Raw genomic sequence first — 14,983 nt, 5'->3', positions numbered from 1 at the left:
TCTAGTGTCTCAGAACGCAAGAGATATACATGCTCCAGATATAGGTTCTGGAAGAGAATCAGGCCCTTTGGTCAGAGAGAGGCAGGAGCCAGGAGGGAGCTTGGGAATCTGGCTTTCTGAAATGCACACAACCCAGAAGAAACTCTATTTTAAGTTTCTGAACATTATAAACAATGACTTAATTTATTTCTACCTTAAAATAGCTGGATTGGACTTTTCTCAATAACTTTTAAGAAGGGCATATTTATAAAACAAATTGATAACAGAACTTTTAGAACAAAAAGTTTGGGACAAATTTCATAAAAATAAATTGAAAATAGGTGACTGTCAATAATATGGTAAGTTCATTCATCTTAATAAAAAGATATAAAGTTACTTATCAAAAGGTGTAGGGTATTTAAAAAACTCGTGACTTATAGTGAAAGTGAGAAAGGTGGAGGTATTACTGTCTAGAGTTTTTAACTAGTTAATGTCTACCCTGTAAGCCTCTATCTGAAACACTGGTGAAAAATTACGGAGACAAAGTGAAGAGTCTGTAAAATTAGGTCCAAACATTGCAAAAAGCAAGGAGTGGGAAGTGCAGAGAAAACACTGTGGTGTTAGAACTCTCCATCTTCTTGAATGCCCAGTTGGGCTGAGGTCTGGGCTGGTGGACACCAGGAGAACATGGACTCTCAGATGTATAGTCCAGGCTGGATCCATCCTCCAAATGCATCTGCCTCTGGTGAATCCATTCTTCTCAGATAAGCTCAACCATTATAGAGGAGAACCTCTCTCTATTCAACATCTTTGCAAGTTTTGTTGTGTTTCAAAAATGGACCTGGTTTTATCAAGAGAGATTTTCTGGTATCCCAAAGCAGCATTCCCTTTTGTATGATGGGAGAAAACCCAGTTTAACCTAGGTGGTCACAGCACTCTTCAAGAAGCAGAAGGTTAAAAATAATGGTTGGCTAAATGGTACTTAAAGCTAAGGTGGTGGCTCAGAGGCTCTTAAACCATGTGTCTGCTCCTGGGTGGACTGCCAAATGGCAAGTGAAGAAAGAAGCAGAAAAAGAGCTCCTGAGGGGACAGGGGATTAACTATAATGCTGCCTGAATTTCACCTGAAGACCCAGAGCTCCAAGGCCAGAAGGGCATGAATTTTTGGAAAAGGTTCACGTATCTGCAACACGCCACCAAATTCCTGCAATCAGAAAATGAAATCTAAAGGGCATCTATCTTGGTTAAATGTAGATTAGGGTGGATTACAAATGGCCACAAATTCTTTGTGGCTTATCTCATCAAGAAGTGGAACCTACTTTCCTACCCTTTGAATAAGGGCTTGTCCTGGGACTTCCTTTGACCAACAGAACATGGCAGAAGTGTTGTGTAATTTCCAACTCTTGGTCTCCAAAGGCTTTGCAACTTCCTCTCCTGCTTCTTCTTCTTTTTTTTTTTTTTTTTTTTTTTGAGACAGAGTCTCGCTGTGCCGCCCAGGCTGGAGTGCAATGGCCGGATCTCAGCTCACTGCAAGCTCCGCCTCCCGGGTTCACACCATTCTCCTGCCTCAGCCTCCCGAGTAGTTGGGACTACAGGTGCCCGCCACCGCGCCCGGCTAGTTTTTTGTATTTTTTAGTAGAGACGGGGTTTCACCGTGTTAGCCGGGATGGTCTCGATCTCCTGACCTCGTGATCCGCCCGTCTTGGCCTCCCAAAGTGCTGGGATTACAGGCTTGAGCCACTGCGCCTGGCCCTCTCTCCTGCTTCTGACATCATGTAGGGAGAGGGGTCTTTCCAGCCATCCCAGATGAGTTTCCAAACATGGGAGGGACATTCAGTCTCAGTCAACCTGCCAGCTGGCTACAGAAGAACTGCTCAGTCAACACACAGAATCAGGACAAAGAATAAATCTTTGTCATTTTCAGCTACTTCTTTCGGGGTGACTATTACACAGCAATGAATAACTGAAACACGTATGTGGTAGGCAGATAGAAATGTGCTGGTGAGATATAAATTCATATTCCCCGATATATTTCTTGGACTTAAAAACAACAAAACATTGTTATCGAAAAAGCTCCAGTGCAAAGAGCACAGGGTTTTCAATAAAAAAAACCTGGATTGAAGCCTTGAACCTGCTCTGTCTCTTGTACCAAGGAAAATTTGTGATTTTCTGCAAGTCTCTTATTATCTCAATCTCCATTCTTATACCTATAAATTCCTCATAGAATTAAAGTGACAGTAAGATATGAATAGTGAAAATGCTTTATAAACAGCAAGGCATATTACACATTTAAGCTGTGACTGGTATTGTTATCTATATGTCACTTAAAGACTATCTTGGTTTTTTCTTCCCTGCAAATAAATAATTTGCATTAATGTATCTGACTTGTAAGTTTCTGTTGTAAATTCTCTTATGCGCGGCAGCATCTGTATATGCACACACACGCAGACACTCACAAAGGGACTTTCAAGGACCACAAGGTGTCCTAAATTCCACAGATAGTCCCATTTTCCCTTTATATCATTGTGTGGTGTTTAGGCCCACCCTCTCCTGAAAGGTAGAATGCATTGCCATATAACTCATATCATATCTTCATGCCAACAGAAGAAAAAAGGATAAAAAGAAACGGTGGGATGCCTGGAAATCTAAGCCAAGTTGAGGGAAGGAAGAATTAAATAATGGTTGAAAATTAATTATATCACACACAAGAATGATGTTTAAACAGGATGACGTTCAAGAGAAAAGACACAAAAGAGGTGAAAATGAAAGACGGACTGTTAAGACAGAAAGGCAGCAAGGAAATAAGGAACAGCCTATACTCACAAAGGCCAGAGGTAGAAGGGAAAACCAGTATTTGTCAGGGATAGAAGTGGAAAGTGATACCCATGTACGGTAAGAACATCTAGAGAGTAGTGTCTGTCACTTGTAAGAACTCAATTCGTGTTTAATGAATGGATGAATGAATCAACTGAAAACATACAATTCAAGAGAAAACTAACAAATCAAGCTCACACAGAAATGGGGCAGTTAGGGGTCGGAATGGGTGAAATAGTCTCATAGGGAAGGGCAACTCCATTTGGATGGGAATGAAGGAGGGAGGAATGTATTCTTCAAGACAGGGGAGAAAAATCCATAAACACACTTTCTAGCCCGTGAAAGTACAATAAATTCTTACAAAAAGGGAGTTGTTACTTTCACTGAAGGTAATTCTTTACGGCTAAAGTTTCAGATATTTTACCTTATTATGTCCTAAAATGTAAAGGGCTTTCTCCCCTGATTTCTCCACATAATCAGCTTTGCTCTCAAATGGCTCTAACTTCTTAACAATGCTCTAAAAGTATGCTGGTAAAAGTCAAATAATCATAATATGATCTTCTATGTTCTATAATGTTCTTCTTCATGCCTAAAAATCATGCTCTTAAAGAGCGGACATTTAACATGGCTCACACACAGGAATAAAGTTATGTAGTTTTTCTCTTAAAATACTACCACTATGACTACATGTTAGGCTTTTGTTTTTCATTTTCATGTGATTATTTGGGTTGTTATTCTCTAATCGATGTACAACCTATCACCCCATCGCCCTCCGCAGGAATCCACTGAATATGTTAAACTAGGCTGAATGGGTCTAAGCCACAGCTTGAGTATATTCTGCATTTACCGACTCATTCAGCACTAATGCATACAGAAGAAAAGAAAAGATGACACAATTCCTGATCTTTAGGAATATCATATAGCTGATGAGACAAGACTTCACGCATGCGACAATTCAATAACAATGTATGAAAGTCGATAATTAATTGACAGCATAGGAAAGGATATGTGGGAAGTTTCTAGGCAGTGGGACACGTGTTGGTTGAAGCATGAATACTTCGTGGACAGAGAAAAATTTAATTAGAGTCCTGCTGGATGAGGAATATGAGAAGAGATGGAATGGAGAGAGAAAGGCATCCCATGCTGTGAGAGATGAGTGCTGTGCTTGGAATGGAGGGTTTCTACAGGATTGAGGAGGACCGCACCATACAGACGGGGACTGGGGGAAAAGTGCAAGGGTTTGAAAATGAGACAGGGAGCAGTATGACAACCCAATGGCAGAAAGATAACTAGAAACTAAAACTATTCATTCTTTTTCTTTTCTTCCACATATAAATCATCTTGGCTAAGAGAGGGCCTGTTTGTTAATCCATTCATTCACCCATAGATGTGGGCTGACATATTATGTTTAGGTACAAGAGGCTACAAAATACTCCCTTTCTTTGAGAATCACACAGGACAGGAGAGACAGACAAAAAAAATCAGTGTGTTCAATGTGTGATGAAAAGTGCTAGGATAAAAAGATACATGGGGGATGGATGACAAAGGAGCAGAGAGGGCACTTAAGTCATCTTCAGGGGCCAAAGAGTGACAACACTTCAATGAGCAAGAAATGCAGTCTTGAAGGAGAGGCAGAAGCTGCCTACATGTACACAGAAGGGCAAGGGAGCCCAGGAAGAGGTAGTGGCAATTGCAAAGGCAGAGGGCTTGTGAGAGAGCTGGGGGAGGAGACCCTGTTCAAAGGGAACAAATGAGCAGGGGATGAGTATGGGTCACTGATGATCTGACATACAGGAAACTAAAGAGCTGTGAGAACCTATCTCTTCTCTGCAAATAATTTACAGTGGGATGTTGAATGACTTCCTTCTCTATGTTTTCGATGTGTTGATTACAGACAAATTTAACTCTGGCCATTCTTCGCTTTTGAATGCCAAAGTCAAAATTATGTCAATACAGTAATAATCATCTTCAAGTTTTATTTACTAGACTCACAGAAGCTTGAGGATAAAACAGAAGGCATCTAGTTCAACCTCCTTTCCAACCTAATATAATTCTTCTAAGCATTCCGGGCAGGTGGCCATCCAGACGGAAAGAAATCTATCCAGCTCCAAGGAGCTCTGTCTGCCTCAGGAAGCAGCCAATTCACTACAGAACATCACTAGTTGTGGGAAAGTTCCTTTTTAAATTGAGACTAAATATACCTTCCTGTAGCTTCTACCAATTTCAACCCCCTAGAGTGACTGAAAAAATAGCGGACCATGACTCCTATGTGCAGAGGATGCTATGTGACATTTATAATAGTGAACTGAGAATTGTCCATTTTCCTCACTAAAGGACTTCCTCGTTAACAACTGGCTTAGTTTTGATTAATTAGGTTCTCCAATATAATGTACCATCTTCCTTTTCAGGAAGACCCTGAAGGGACATCTATTACTGTTAGTGATGCTCCATTTATCTCCTTCACTGATCAGGAGTAATACCTTATGTTTGCAAAATATTTCAACCCTTCCTAAGCATCTGCACATAAATTATCACATTCTAACGTCATAGGAAGGTTGCTGCACCAATGTATGTTATCTTCACAAAAATCTTTGCATCTGTTTTATGATACAGTATAAAGGACAGGTCTTAGAGAATCCTAGGTTTGACAGAACAAAGGCTAGGAGATACCAAGGATCTAACTTATTTTATGAGAATAAAGAAGGAAAAAGTAATTATCAGAACAAATTCTGTATGTCTCTTCAATTATGGACAAATAACTGATACTTACCTTACCTATGGACCACATATACTCCTATCTTATCAAACCATTTGCATAATCACAGGTACTCATGCAACAAACCTAGAAGCTAAATGCCTGGCACTGGGACTGAGGAAGAAGAGGTTGGAAATTGAGTTAAATAGGGCACAGTTTTAACTCTTCTTATTAAATGTAGAACGAAAGCTGAAAAACATGAGATGACTTAGTCATAAAGATGGCTTGTTGACCTGCAAAAGATGGAAGGGAGGTCATGGCAGAGAAGAGGGGTGAGTGGGGGGGCGGAAACAGACTGTAAACCCTACACTTCCAAGAACAGTCTTCCCCAAAGCCAAGTACGAAGGCACAGCTCTATGGTGGTGCTTCGTAGACTATAAAGGACAGGACCCAGAGATCCTCATGTTCTAGAGAAAAACCAGTTCTAGGGGGCTAAGTGCATGCCCTGCTACTAGGGTTAAAATGACAGTGGCTCCTCCCACCAGTCAAGCCAAAGAGAGACGTGTTTGTTACTCCAGACAGCACTGTAAGAATGAAGACTCCTCTGGGCCTCAGAAAGAAATGGGTCTGGGCAGCCGTGTGACTCCAAACATCAAGGGTCCCTGTGGAGCGGTGCTATGAAGCGTGCAATGTTTCATCACACTGAACATGTTGTTTAAGCACCTACAAGATTCACTGCAGAGGATCAAAAGATGTGCCTACTCTTGACAGACACCTCACTGCCTGCCTCCCTATCTACATACAGAGGGGCATATTTGCTTATATAGGTCCCAGTCCTCGAAAGTGTACAGGCACCCTTATAGAAAGAATCTATAAGTGTTAATGACTTAACCTGATGACACCTGGTTTTGATCTGAGGAAAGATATATGTAAATACCAAGTAATGCAAACAGTTCAGTGATTTCTTCCAGAGAAACAGGAAAGGACTAGGTTTCTCATGGGAAAACAAACTGCATGCTCAAAATGTACCTTAGATGATGCTAACAAACGAGGAGAAAAAACCTGACAAACTAATGGCAAACTAACCTTGTTGGCAAAGTACAGCAACCATCTGCGGTGAGTCTGACTTGAGTTTCGTAGCTATCCAGGGGACACGCCGTCTGCTGAACAGGAGGGCATTCCACAGTCCTGCAGTCCACGCCGAAAACTGAAAGGGGGCAAACAGAGAGGCACCGTTTATTGTTACATTTACTTGCTTTTGGAGTCCCTAAATGAAATACTAGCTCTTGACAAATTTCCAAAGTCTCCTTGCTTCCAGAAGCCCAGTCCTAGTGTCTGCATATTATTCCAGTTACTGTTACAGAACGGCAATATTCCTCAAATTTTCTGTGTAAGGAAAGAGGTGGGGATGAGATATTTAAGAGTTACAATGAAGACAGAGAAAGAATTAAACCAGCAGTGGTTACATGGATGGTGACAGTTAGCCAGAGGCATTTCTGATTGACAGAATAGTTCAAGAGATGGACAAGGGATCACTTTGCTTGGAGTGTTTATCTAGCAGTCTAAAAAAAAGAAAGAAAAAGAAAAACCCAAACGAAAAAACAACTGGCCGATGATTAGAAACTTGCGAAGAGGAAATCACTATAACTCAGAAGTGTTCACAGACCACATCGGAAATGCTGCCACAAGAGCAAGGATGTTAGAAATAATATAAAGCAAGAAACAGCTGGGACACAACAGTACATCAAATGTTGGCAAAGAGGGTGAGTAAACAGTCAAAGATGACTTGGCACATGCTATAAAGTAAAGAGGGCAGATGTGGGGGGGAGTTGGCAAAGAGAAAGATTGGGGCTGAGTGTTGCATTATGAAACTTCTGGCATTTTGATGCATGTATCCATCTAAAAATAACTTTCTGTTTTATGTATGATGATTGTTTTTAAATGTAATAATTCAAAGTGGCAGATATAGCTGCAAATAAGGTCTCTGACCTCCTCTGGGGAAATGAAGCAGATTGCCATAGTACCATAAATTTTAACCCTACCTCCCCAGTCAAGCATACTTTGAAGGAAAAAAAGAAGAAAAGAGGAAAAGACACGCTCACTACCTGAAGGTGCTTATGTACCTAGTGGATGATCACTCTGGTTCTCTGACTACAAGGCCAGAAGTCAAGCTGCCATTAGCCCAAAGTGGCAGATTCAGAGGACACCGGTGAGAAGGCCCATCTTCATGTGGAAGGAGAGGCCAGGGGTGGCTGAGGAGGGATCTGCTACCCTCTGATGCAAAGGAACGAGGCTGCTGAGACAGAGCTCGTGCATACCTGGTTTGCACTCATAGAGGTCACAGCACTCTCCCGGCTTCCCTGAGGCTTTTGACACTAGTATGTTCAGGTTTCCCGGCTGGCAGACTTTGCGCAGACAGCCTGCGGGGTTGCACACGCAGCGGCTGGGTAAGGGACAGCACTCCCCAGGAGGAGCATAACCCTCGATCAGAACAGAATCTTCAGGACAACGTGGAGAGAACTGGACTTCACAGCGGGCCTTGGAGCAATCTGGCTTCTCTTCTAAATGGGAGAGAAAGAATTTAGCTTATGCCCAGGGCAGTGTGGGGCACTTTCAACAGAAGAACAGACAGTCCTGATGATCTATTTAAGTAGCCAAAGAGGAGGGTAGGGAAAGAAATTCAGTGTAAACCTTCAAACTTAGTTTAACTAACAATGAAAACCTCACCCAAGATCTGCCCATGACACCAAAATATGAGCCTGAAATTCCCTTCTTCTCCGTCTTCCTACCCACTTGTGTTAAACAATGAACATCTAGAGCAATGACCAAAATGAAGAAAGGCGAAGGGAAGATGCACCCACGGCGTGGAGAATCTGAAAACTGGACCCATTCCTTGACTAACTGAAAGGTCTTTGAATTCAAAAGAGTTTTAAAGGCTATTCTTTGAAAACAGTGTACCTTAAAACACAAGCAAATCATGGCCACTTCAGAAACTGGAGACAATGTGTATGACAATCAACATGGAGGAACTCTACCTGCACACTCTGAGTTTCAGTGGCATTCTATTAAGAGTCTGTGACATTATGATGTGGCAGCTAAGCAAGATGGATAATGAGTCAAATTTCCATGTCATTTCCTGAAATGGCACCTGATGTGTTTCTATCTCTAGCAAAGCTCCATCAAACACACCTTATTCCCCTCTCCCTAATATTATCTGCTGACCCATTGCTCTATCTCAATTTTAGAGACGGGAAAAATAAAACAAGGTGGGTTTACTCAGATTTCACAGCGGGGGAGCAAAGTCCTGGCTTCTGGAACCCCAGTCCACAGTTTAGCTTCCTGGGTTCACTTTTAAGAGACCTATATGAACATAAGGCCCTTGAGGAAAAGATGGAAATAGACTAAAAGACATCATCACAGCCCATGACCTTTGGTGGGAGACGGGGAGTTCAGGAGCCATTAGGTGAAACTGATGCCAGTTAGTACCAGGCAATGTTTCCGTAAGTGTTCATTGGTCTTCCTAAAGTAAAACCCAAACAGAGAATTGTGTAGTAAGATAAGACCCAAAAGGTTACCTAGTTTAGTTTCCTCATTTTGTAGATAAAGAACCTGAGGCCCCAGAGCTTAAGTGACCTGGCTAAGGTCATTGGTAAACTTAAAGAATCCAGGTCTCCTCATTACAGTCCACTCAGGTCTTGATATCATAGCAGTGGATCTCTTTCTAAAACCATGCCTGTTCCTCTAGTCATTTTCTACCTTGCTGTATCTTTCCTCTTCCTTATCTATTTCTTGTCTACTTAAGACATAATATAGGAGACCCTTCATACTTACAGTTCTAGTAAATTCACTGAAACATTGACAGAGAACCAGCTTGGGATATGTCAGTAAAGAGGAAAGACACAGGTCCCTGCCCTCATTAGTTGATACGGTAGTGGAGGATGACAGAACATAAGTAACAAACATTATAAAGAAGCAAATTATATAGTAGTAAAGGGTGATATGTGCTATGAGGGGAAAACAAGAACAGAGTAAGAGGGAATTGGAATGCTTAGAAGAAGGGGGTAGCAGTTACAACGTGGTGAAAATGGATGGGCATGACTGAGAAGTTCATGGCTGAACAAAGACTTGGAGGAGTGAGGGGACGAGCCATGGAGATACTTGGGAGAAGAGCATCCCAGCAGAAGGAACTGCTGACGCAGGCTTATGTGTCCCAGGAAGAGTAAGAACATCAGTGTGGCTGAGGCACAGCAAGTGAGAGAAGAAACAGGAGATGAGGCTGGATGAGCAGCAGGGGTACCTGGTTACCTGGTCATTTAGAACCCTTATGCCATTTTCAAGACTGTAGTGTTCACTAGGAGACAAATTAGAGCTTTGATTATATAGAAAGAGGAAGAGAATAATTCAGAAAAACAGGTCTTAGAAAGGTCGTCTTAGAAAGATAGGACTTTGGGAACTTGGGCAACAACAGGAAGGTGCACAATATCTGGGGAGGAAGGAGACGTGGGAGGAGGTTAGAAAGGCACTTGGCAAGAAAGAATATGGAAGAAGACAGATGCTAGCACTATTTACCACAGCTAGGTACAGGGTGTGCTGGAGAAGGAGATGAAATGGGTTGAGTCTTAATGCTGCCTTCCTTCTGCCACCTACCTCATGACTACACTTAATTTTCCTGTTGGAGAGAAGACTACTTCATGGCACTTGTGCCTCACTCAGGGGAAACATTCATTTGCAGGCCTCTACCCTCCCTGTGGCTACCGCCCACATGCCAATATCCAATAAGCAGCTTAAAGCAGAATGGAAAATAAAACAGCCTGTGTCCTAAAAGCAGACTTCATTAACACACATGCCATGTGCTCATGTCACAATAACCCCAGAAGGTGAGTTATTATTTGCTCCATTTTACAGATGATGAAACTGAGATTCAGATTTATTTGCCCAAGGTCACACAGCTAGTAAATAGTGATGTGAAACTTGGTCCATCTGGTTCCGGCTATGCTCCTCTGTAATAATATGCCTCCTGTCTCAGGAATCACTACTGTGATCCTGAGAAATCAGCTGATTTCTCTGGACACAGCTCCTTCCCTATCAGAAATGTGGTTTTTGTTAAAGCTACCAGGTTAGCTGCATCCCTGCTCCCTCTTACCCAGTCTTATCTCATTGCGTGTCTCATGGGAGCTACAGCCTATATGCCACAAGTGCTTGGGTCAAACAGGAGTCTCAGAGAATCCATCTAGCCCACTTTCATAGTATAACCCCCCAAGGAACTGCCGTGAAAACAGGACATGATAACTAATAAGGAATTCCACTCTCAGAGCCCTGTCAGTATGGAGGAGAATAAATCAAAGAGCTGAGGAGGAGAAGGTGAATCTTGAATGTATGTGGATTAAGCTGGAGCTTGTAAAATGCATTTGGTAGACTGCTTATCTGGCAAACACATTGTTTTATAATTAAGAAAAGCTTTGTGACTTTGATTGCAAATAGCACTTAATTCCTACTCTTGTTAATTTGCTGTCATTAACATATTCTTATCATATTCTATTACATTTTTATTTTATAAAATATTTAGTATGTAATAATCAGAATTTTGAAACATATGCTTTGATCAAACATTTCCATTAAAACCCAACATATTAGTTCTTACTGTTATCACATTTTTTTTTTTTTTGAGATGGAGTCTTGCTCTGTCGCCAGGCTGGAGTGCAGTGGTGCAATCTCAGCTCACTGCAACCTCCACCTCCTGGGTTCAAGCAATTCTTCTGTCTCAGCCTCCTGAGTAGCTGGGACTACAGGCGCGCGCCACCAAGTCCAGCTAGTTTTTGTATTTTTAGTAGAGATGGGGTTTCACCATGTTGGCCGGGCTGGTCTCGATCCCCTGATGTTGTGATCTGCCTGCCTCAGCCTCCCAAAGTGCTGGGACTGATTACCGGAGTGAGCCGCCGCGCCCGGCCGGTTATCCCACTCTTTAAGTTCTTTTTGACAGCCCCAACATTGTCACCTCTTCACGTGTGTTTTGCGGTTCAAGCCTGAAGAGATGGATTTATTTCTTAAGAGCTGCCTTTGTAATAAAAGCAGAATAGGGTAGGCTACCAAAGACACAGTCGTCGATCAGAGTTTGACAGCCAGCAGGGATGTAAGAATGTTAAAAATGCAGGTTAAATCTTATTAAATGCTTTTCAATTTTTCTCAAGATGATCACACTGGCTTTCTCTTTAGTTTATTAATATAATCAGTTGGATTTTAAATCATCCTTGTGTTCTAAGAATAAGCTCTGTTTTTAAAGATCTTGTTGGATTTGACTTCCTAACATTTTAAGATTTTTAAATTTATAAACTTGAGTTGTTCATCTTTAGTTCTCTCTATGATGGCCTTATCCAATTTTAGTTTCAAAGTTACACTAACTCTTTTTTTTTTTTTGGGACGGAGTCTCACTCTGTTGCCCAGGCTGGAATGCAGTGGCGCAATCTCGGCTCATTGCAAGCTCCACCTCCCGGGTTCACGCCATTCTCCTGCCTCAGCCTCCCAAGTAGCTGGGCCTACAAGCGCTCACCACCATGCCCAGCTAATTTTTTGTATTTTTAGTAGAGATGTGGTTTCACCGTGTTAGCCACTTGTGATCCGCCCGCCTCAGCCTCCGAAAGTGCTGGGATTACATGCATGATCACCATGCCCGGCCTACACTAACTCTTTTAATGAGCTGTTTAGCATTCTACCTGTTTCTCTGCTGTAAAACCATTCAAATAACACAGGAATTATCTATTCCTTGATGTTTTCATACAACTCACCTGTGAAATTATCTGAACTCAGTATGTTTTTTGAAGGGGGAGGGGGCAGATTTCTTCTTTGGTTATTATTCAGGTGTCCTACCTATTTTAGAATTATTATTCCTAACTTGCATTTTAGCAAAAAGTATATAATCCATCTAGATTTTCAAGTTCATTTCATACTTTATTGACCAAGCTTTCTTTATTGTACTTTATGCCAGTCCTTTTAAGTTTCTGAATCTCTTACTTCTTTATCTTTCAGATGATTTTGTTAGTTTTCCTCTAGTGTTTTAACATTAATGCTCGGTTCATTTCTATTTGGCCGACTTATAACAAACACATTTCTTATAGTTATTATACAAACAATTTTAATTATGCTTTGAATACTTCAATCAAATATTGCTTTGGTTATCTTCTGATTTTTCATATGTATTGTTTTCAATGTGACTTGCTGCTAAGTAATTTATATGTCTCCTTTTTAAAGACTTTTTAGAAGAGTGATATTAAATTTCTGCATAGGTAGATTTGGGGGAGCTTTCTTTTTTAATTTATAGTGTTACTGCCTGGTTGCCAGAGAATGTAGGCTGTACAATTCCCTACTTTTGTTAACTTCCTGAGTTTTGTATGTTTTTGGTTTTTAGCACATGTGTGTATGTATGTGTGGCCTCATAACCAATTTAAAAATAGATGGGTATTTGAAAAGAACATATATCCTCTGTTTATTACATATAATCTTGCATATTTATTAAATCAAGCTTAATTATGACATTCTGATTACCTATACCTCACATTTTTTATCTGATTTCCAAGAGGGATCTGTAAAATCTACTACAAGCCAGTAACTTCTCTTCAAATTTCCAGAACTTACTTTAATTTTTCAAAGCTATGTTTTTAACTTCATGACTAGCAGGCATAAGATTCAAGCCTTCAAATTGTGAAGTTATGCTTTCAAATAATTTAGATTTCCAAAGTCTCCATCTTTCTTACTTTGTAATTAACATTCCTTTTTCTCTTCTTTCAACCCTCTATTCCCCTTTCAATAAATTACCTAGAATCCCTACTCACCCCGCATCTTCCTCTGCCCCGAACCAGTCACCAGTTTGTCACTTAAATGTAATACAAGTACCATAACATCAGGAACTGTTTTTCTGAAACCCTTTTTTTTCAGACTTTTTCTATAAATTCTCCCATTAGATTTTATTTATTCTTCTCTGTCTCTATTCCAAGTTTCTTCCATGGAGAAAACAAGGATAAAACTACAGCCACTCCATCAATTAGAAGGTTTTTCTGACATTACTTCTAAATTTTTAATTTTACCTATTTGAAAAGAAGTCGCTCCTGACTCTTTCCCTATGGTGTCTAATAGATCTATATGTAATACTTAAACTAACTTTTATGTCTGGTTTCACTGACAATGCTGCAACAGACATTAAAAAAAAAAAAAAAAAAAAAGCCTTCCCAGATACAGAAAGACCAAAGTGACAACATCATTTGCAACAGAAATAATTATGGGAAAATAACCTGGTTTCATCATCTTAATAATCTTTAAGAAGTTAGTATTAAAATATTGACAGGCTCACCCAATATAAAGTGAGTTTTACCATAACCCTGGAAAGTTTCTCTCAATCCTAGTCTCTTTAATGTGTATAACTGGATCTTGGCCATTGTTAGGCCCTCTTCAGGTCGATATGTCAAGAAAGCATAGGTTGGTGCAAAAGCGGTTGTGGTTTTTGCCACTGAAAGTAATGACAAAGACTGCCGTTACTTTTGCACCAACCTAACACAATCATGATCTACAAGAAGCAAATGCATGCAAGAGTTTCTGCTTAAATGCAGATTTAAATAAAACACAAAGGCAAATGAAAAACTACTCGTGGTAAGAGGAAAAAAAAGAAGATAAAAATTATATTGGCAGATTACCATTGTTTCTATTTAAATTTTGTAGAGTCCCATACATCTGACACTGAAAACTTCTATTTCAAAATCTCTTCATATTCTCTTTCTCTCTCCCTCTCTGTCTCTCTCACACACACACACACCTCCACACACTCATGTGGGATACACAGCTATCCTGAGACAATCCTTGGGCGGTTCAAGCTACTTTGGGGAATTTGAAGGACCCCAAATTTGGATTACATTTGATAACAGGGAATTCAGTATGTAGAACACAAAGTCAAGCGAAGAGTCTGGGGTCACTGTTTTTCCCACACCTCCCTCTGATGTCTTTTATAATCTAAAGCCCTGGAGTAGCTGTGGTATCAGCCTAGAGTATCATGGGGGCCCTCGGTCACTCGGTAGCACAGGGAGACCAACCTTGAGAATTACGATTCTGGAGAAGACAGGCAATCAAGAGCTACACAGCACAGTGCCGGGCGGTGATAAAGGCTTTGTAGCATATTCAGTGATACGGGTGCCATGTGTCAGCCTGGTCAGTGAAGGAAGGTATCTCTGACATGGCATCGGAACAGAGGCTTGCATGAAAGAAGGGAGAAAGCACACAAAAAACAAAGCAAGAGTGTTCCAGACACAGGGAATGGCAAAAATGATGGCTCTAAAACAAGAAGAAAGGGCCTACTCTTTTAAGTGGAAAAACAGACTTCACGATTATTAAGAAGGAATCTAAACTGATACAATTAATAGGCAGAAAATACCAATAAAGACTCAACAAGAAAAATGTTTTGATGCATAATGCTTCTTCTTCTTTTTTTTTTTTTTTTTTTTTTTTTTTTTTTTTT

At 40.6% G+C, this 14,983-nt stretch overlaps 1 protein-coding gene across 4 annotated transcripts in view; it reads right to left on the bottom strand.

The window, feature by feature from the left end:
* CRIM1 (cysteine rich transmembrane BMP regulator 1) overlaps nucleotides 1–14,983 on the bottom strand; it is a 199,270-nt gene that overhangs the window by 101,558 nt on the left and 82,729 nt on the right. For 3 of the 4 annotated variants that reach the window (XM_009183985.4, XM_003908494.5, XM_009183984.4), the window contains 2 exons: nucleotides 7,806–8,048; nucleotides 6,574–6,694 (listed from right to left, as the gene is read on the bottom strand). In XM_009183985.4, coding sequence (XP_009182249.1) covers nucleotides 6,574–6,694; nucleotides 7,806–8,048 — 364 coding nt within the window. The remainder of the gene's footprint in view (nucleotides 1–6,573; nucleotides 6,695–7,805; nucleotides 8,049–14,983) is intronic. The other variant, XM_009183986.4, reaches the window with a different exon arrangement.

Source organism: Papio anubis, chromosome 14, assembly GCF_008728515.1.
Source record: "Papio anubis isolate 15944 chromosome 14, Panubis1.0, whole genome shotgun sequence".
Taxonomy (NCBI): Eukaryota; Metazoa; Chordata; class Mammalia; order Primates; family Cercopithecidae; genus Papio; species Papio anubis.
The sequence above is the reverse complement of the archived record's forward strand: the minus strand, read 5'-3'. Positions and strand labels throughout refer to the sequence as shown.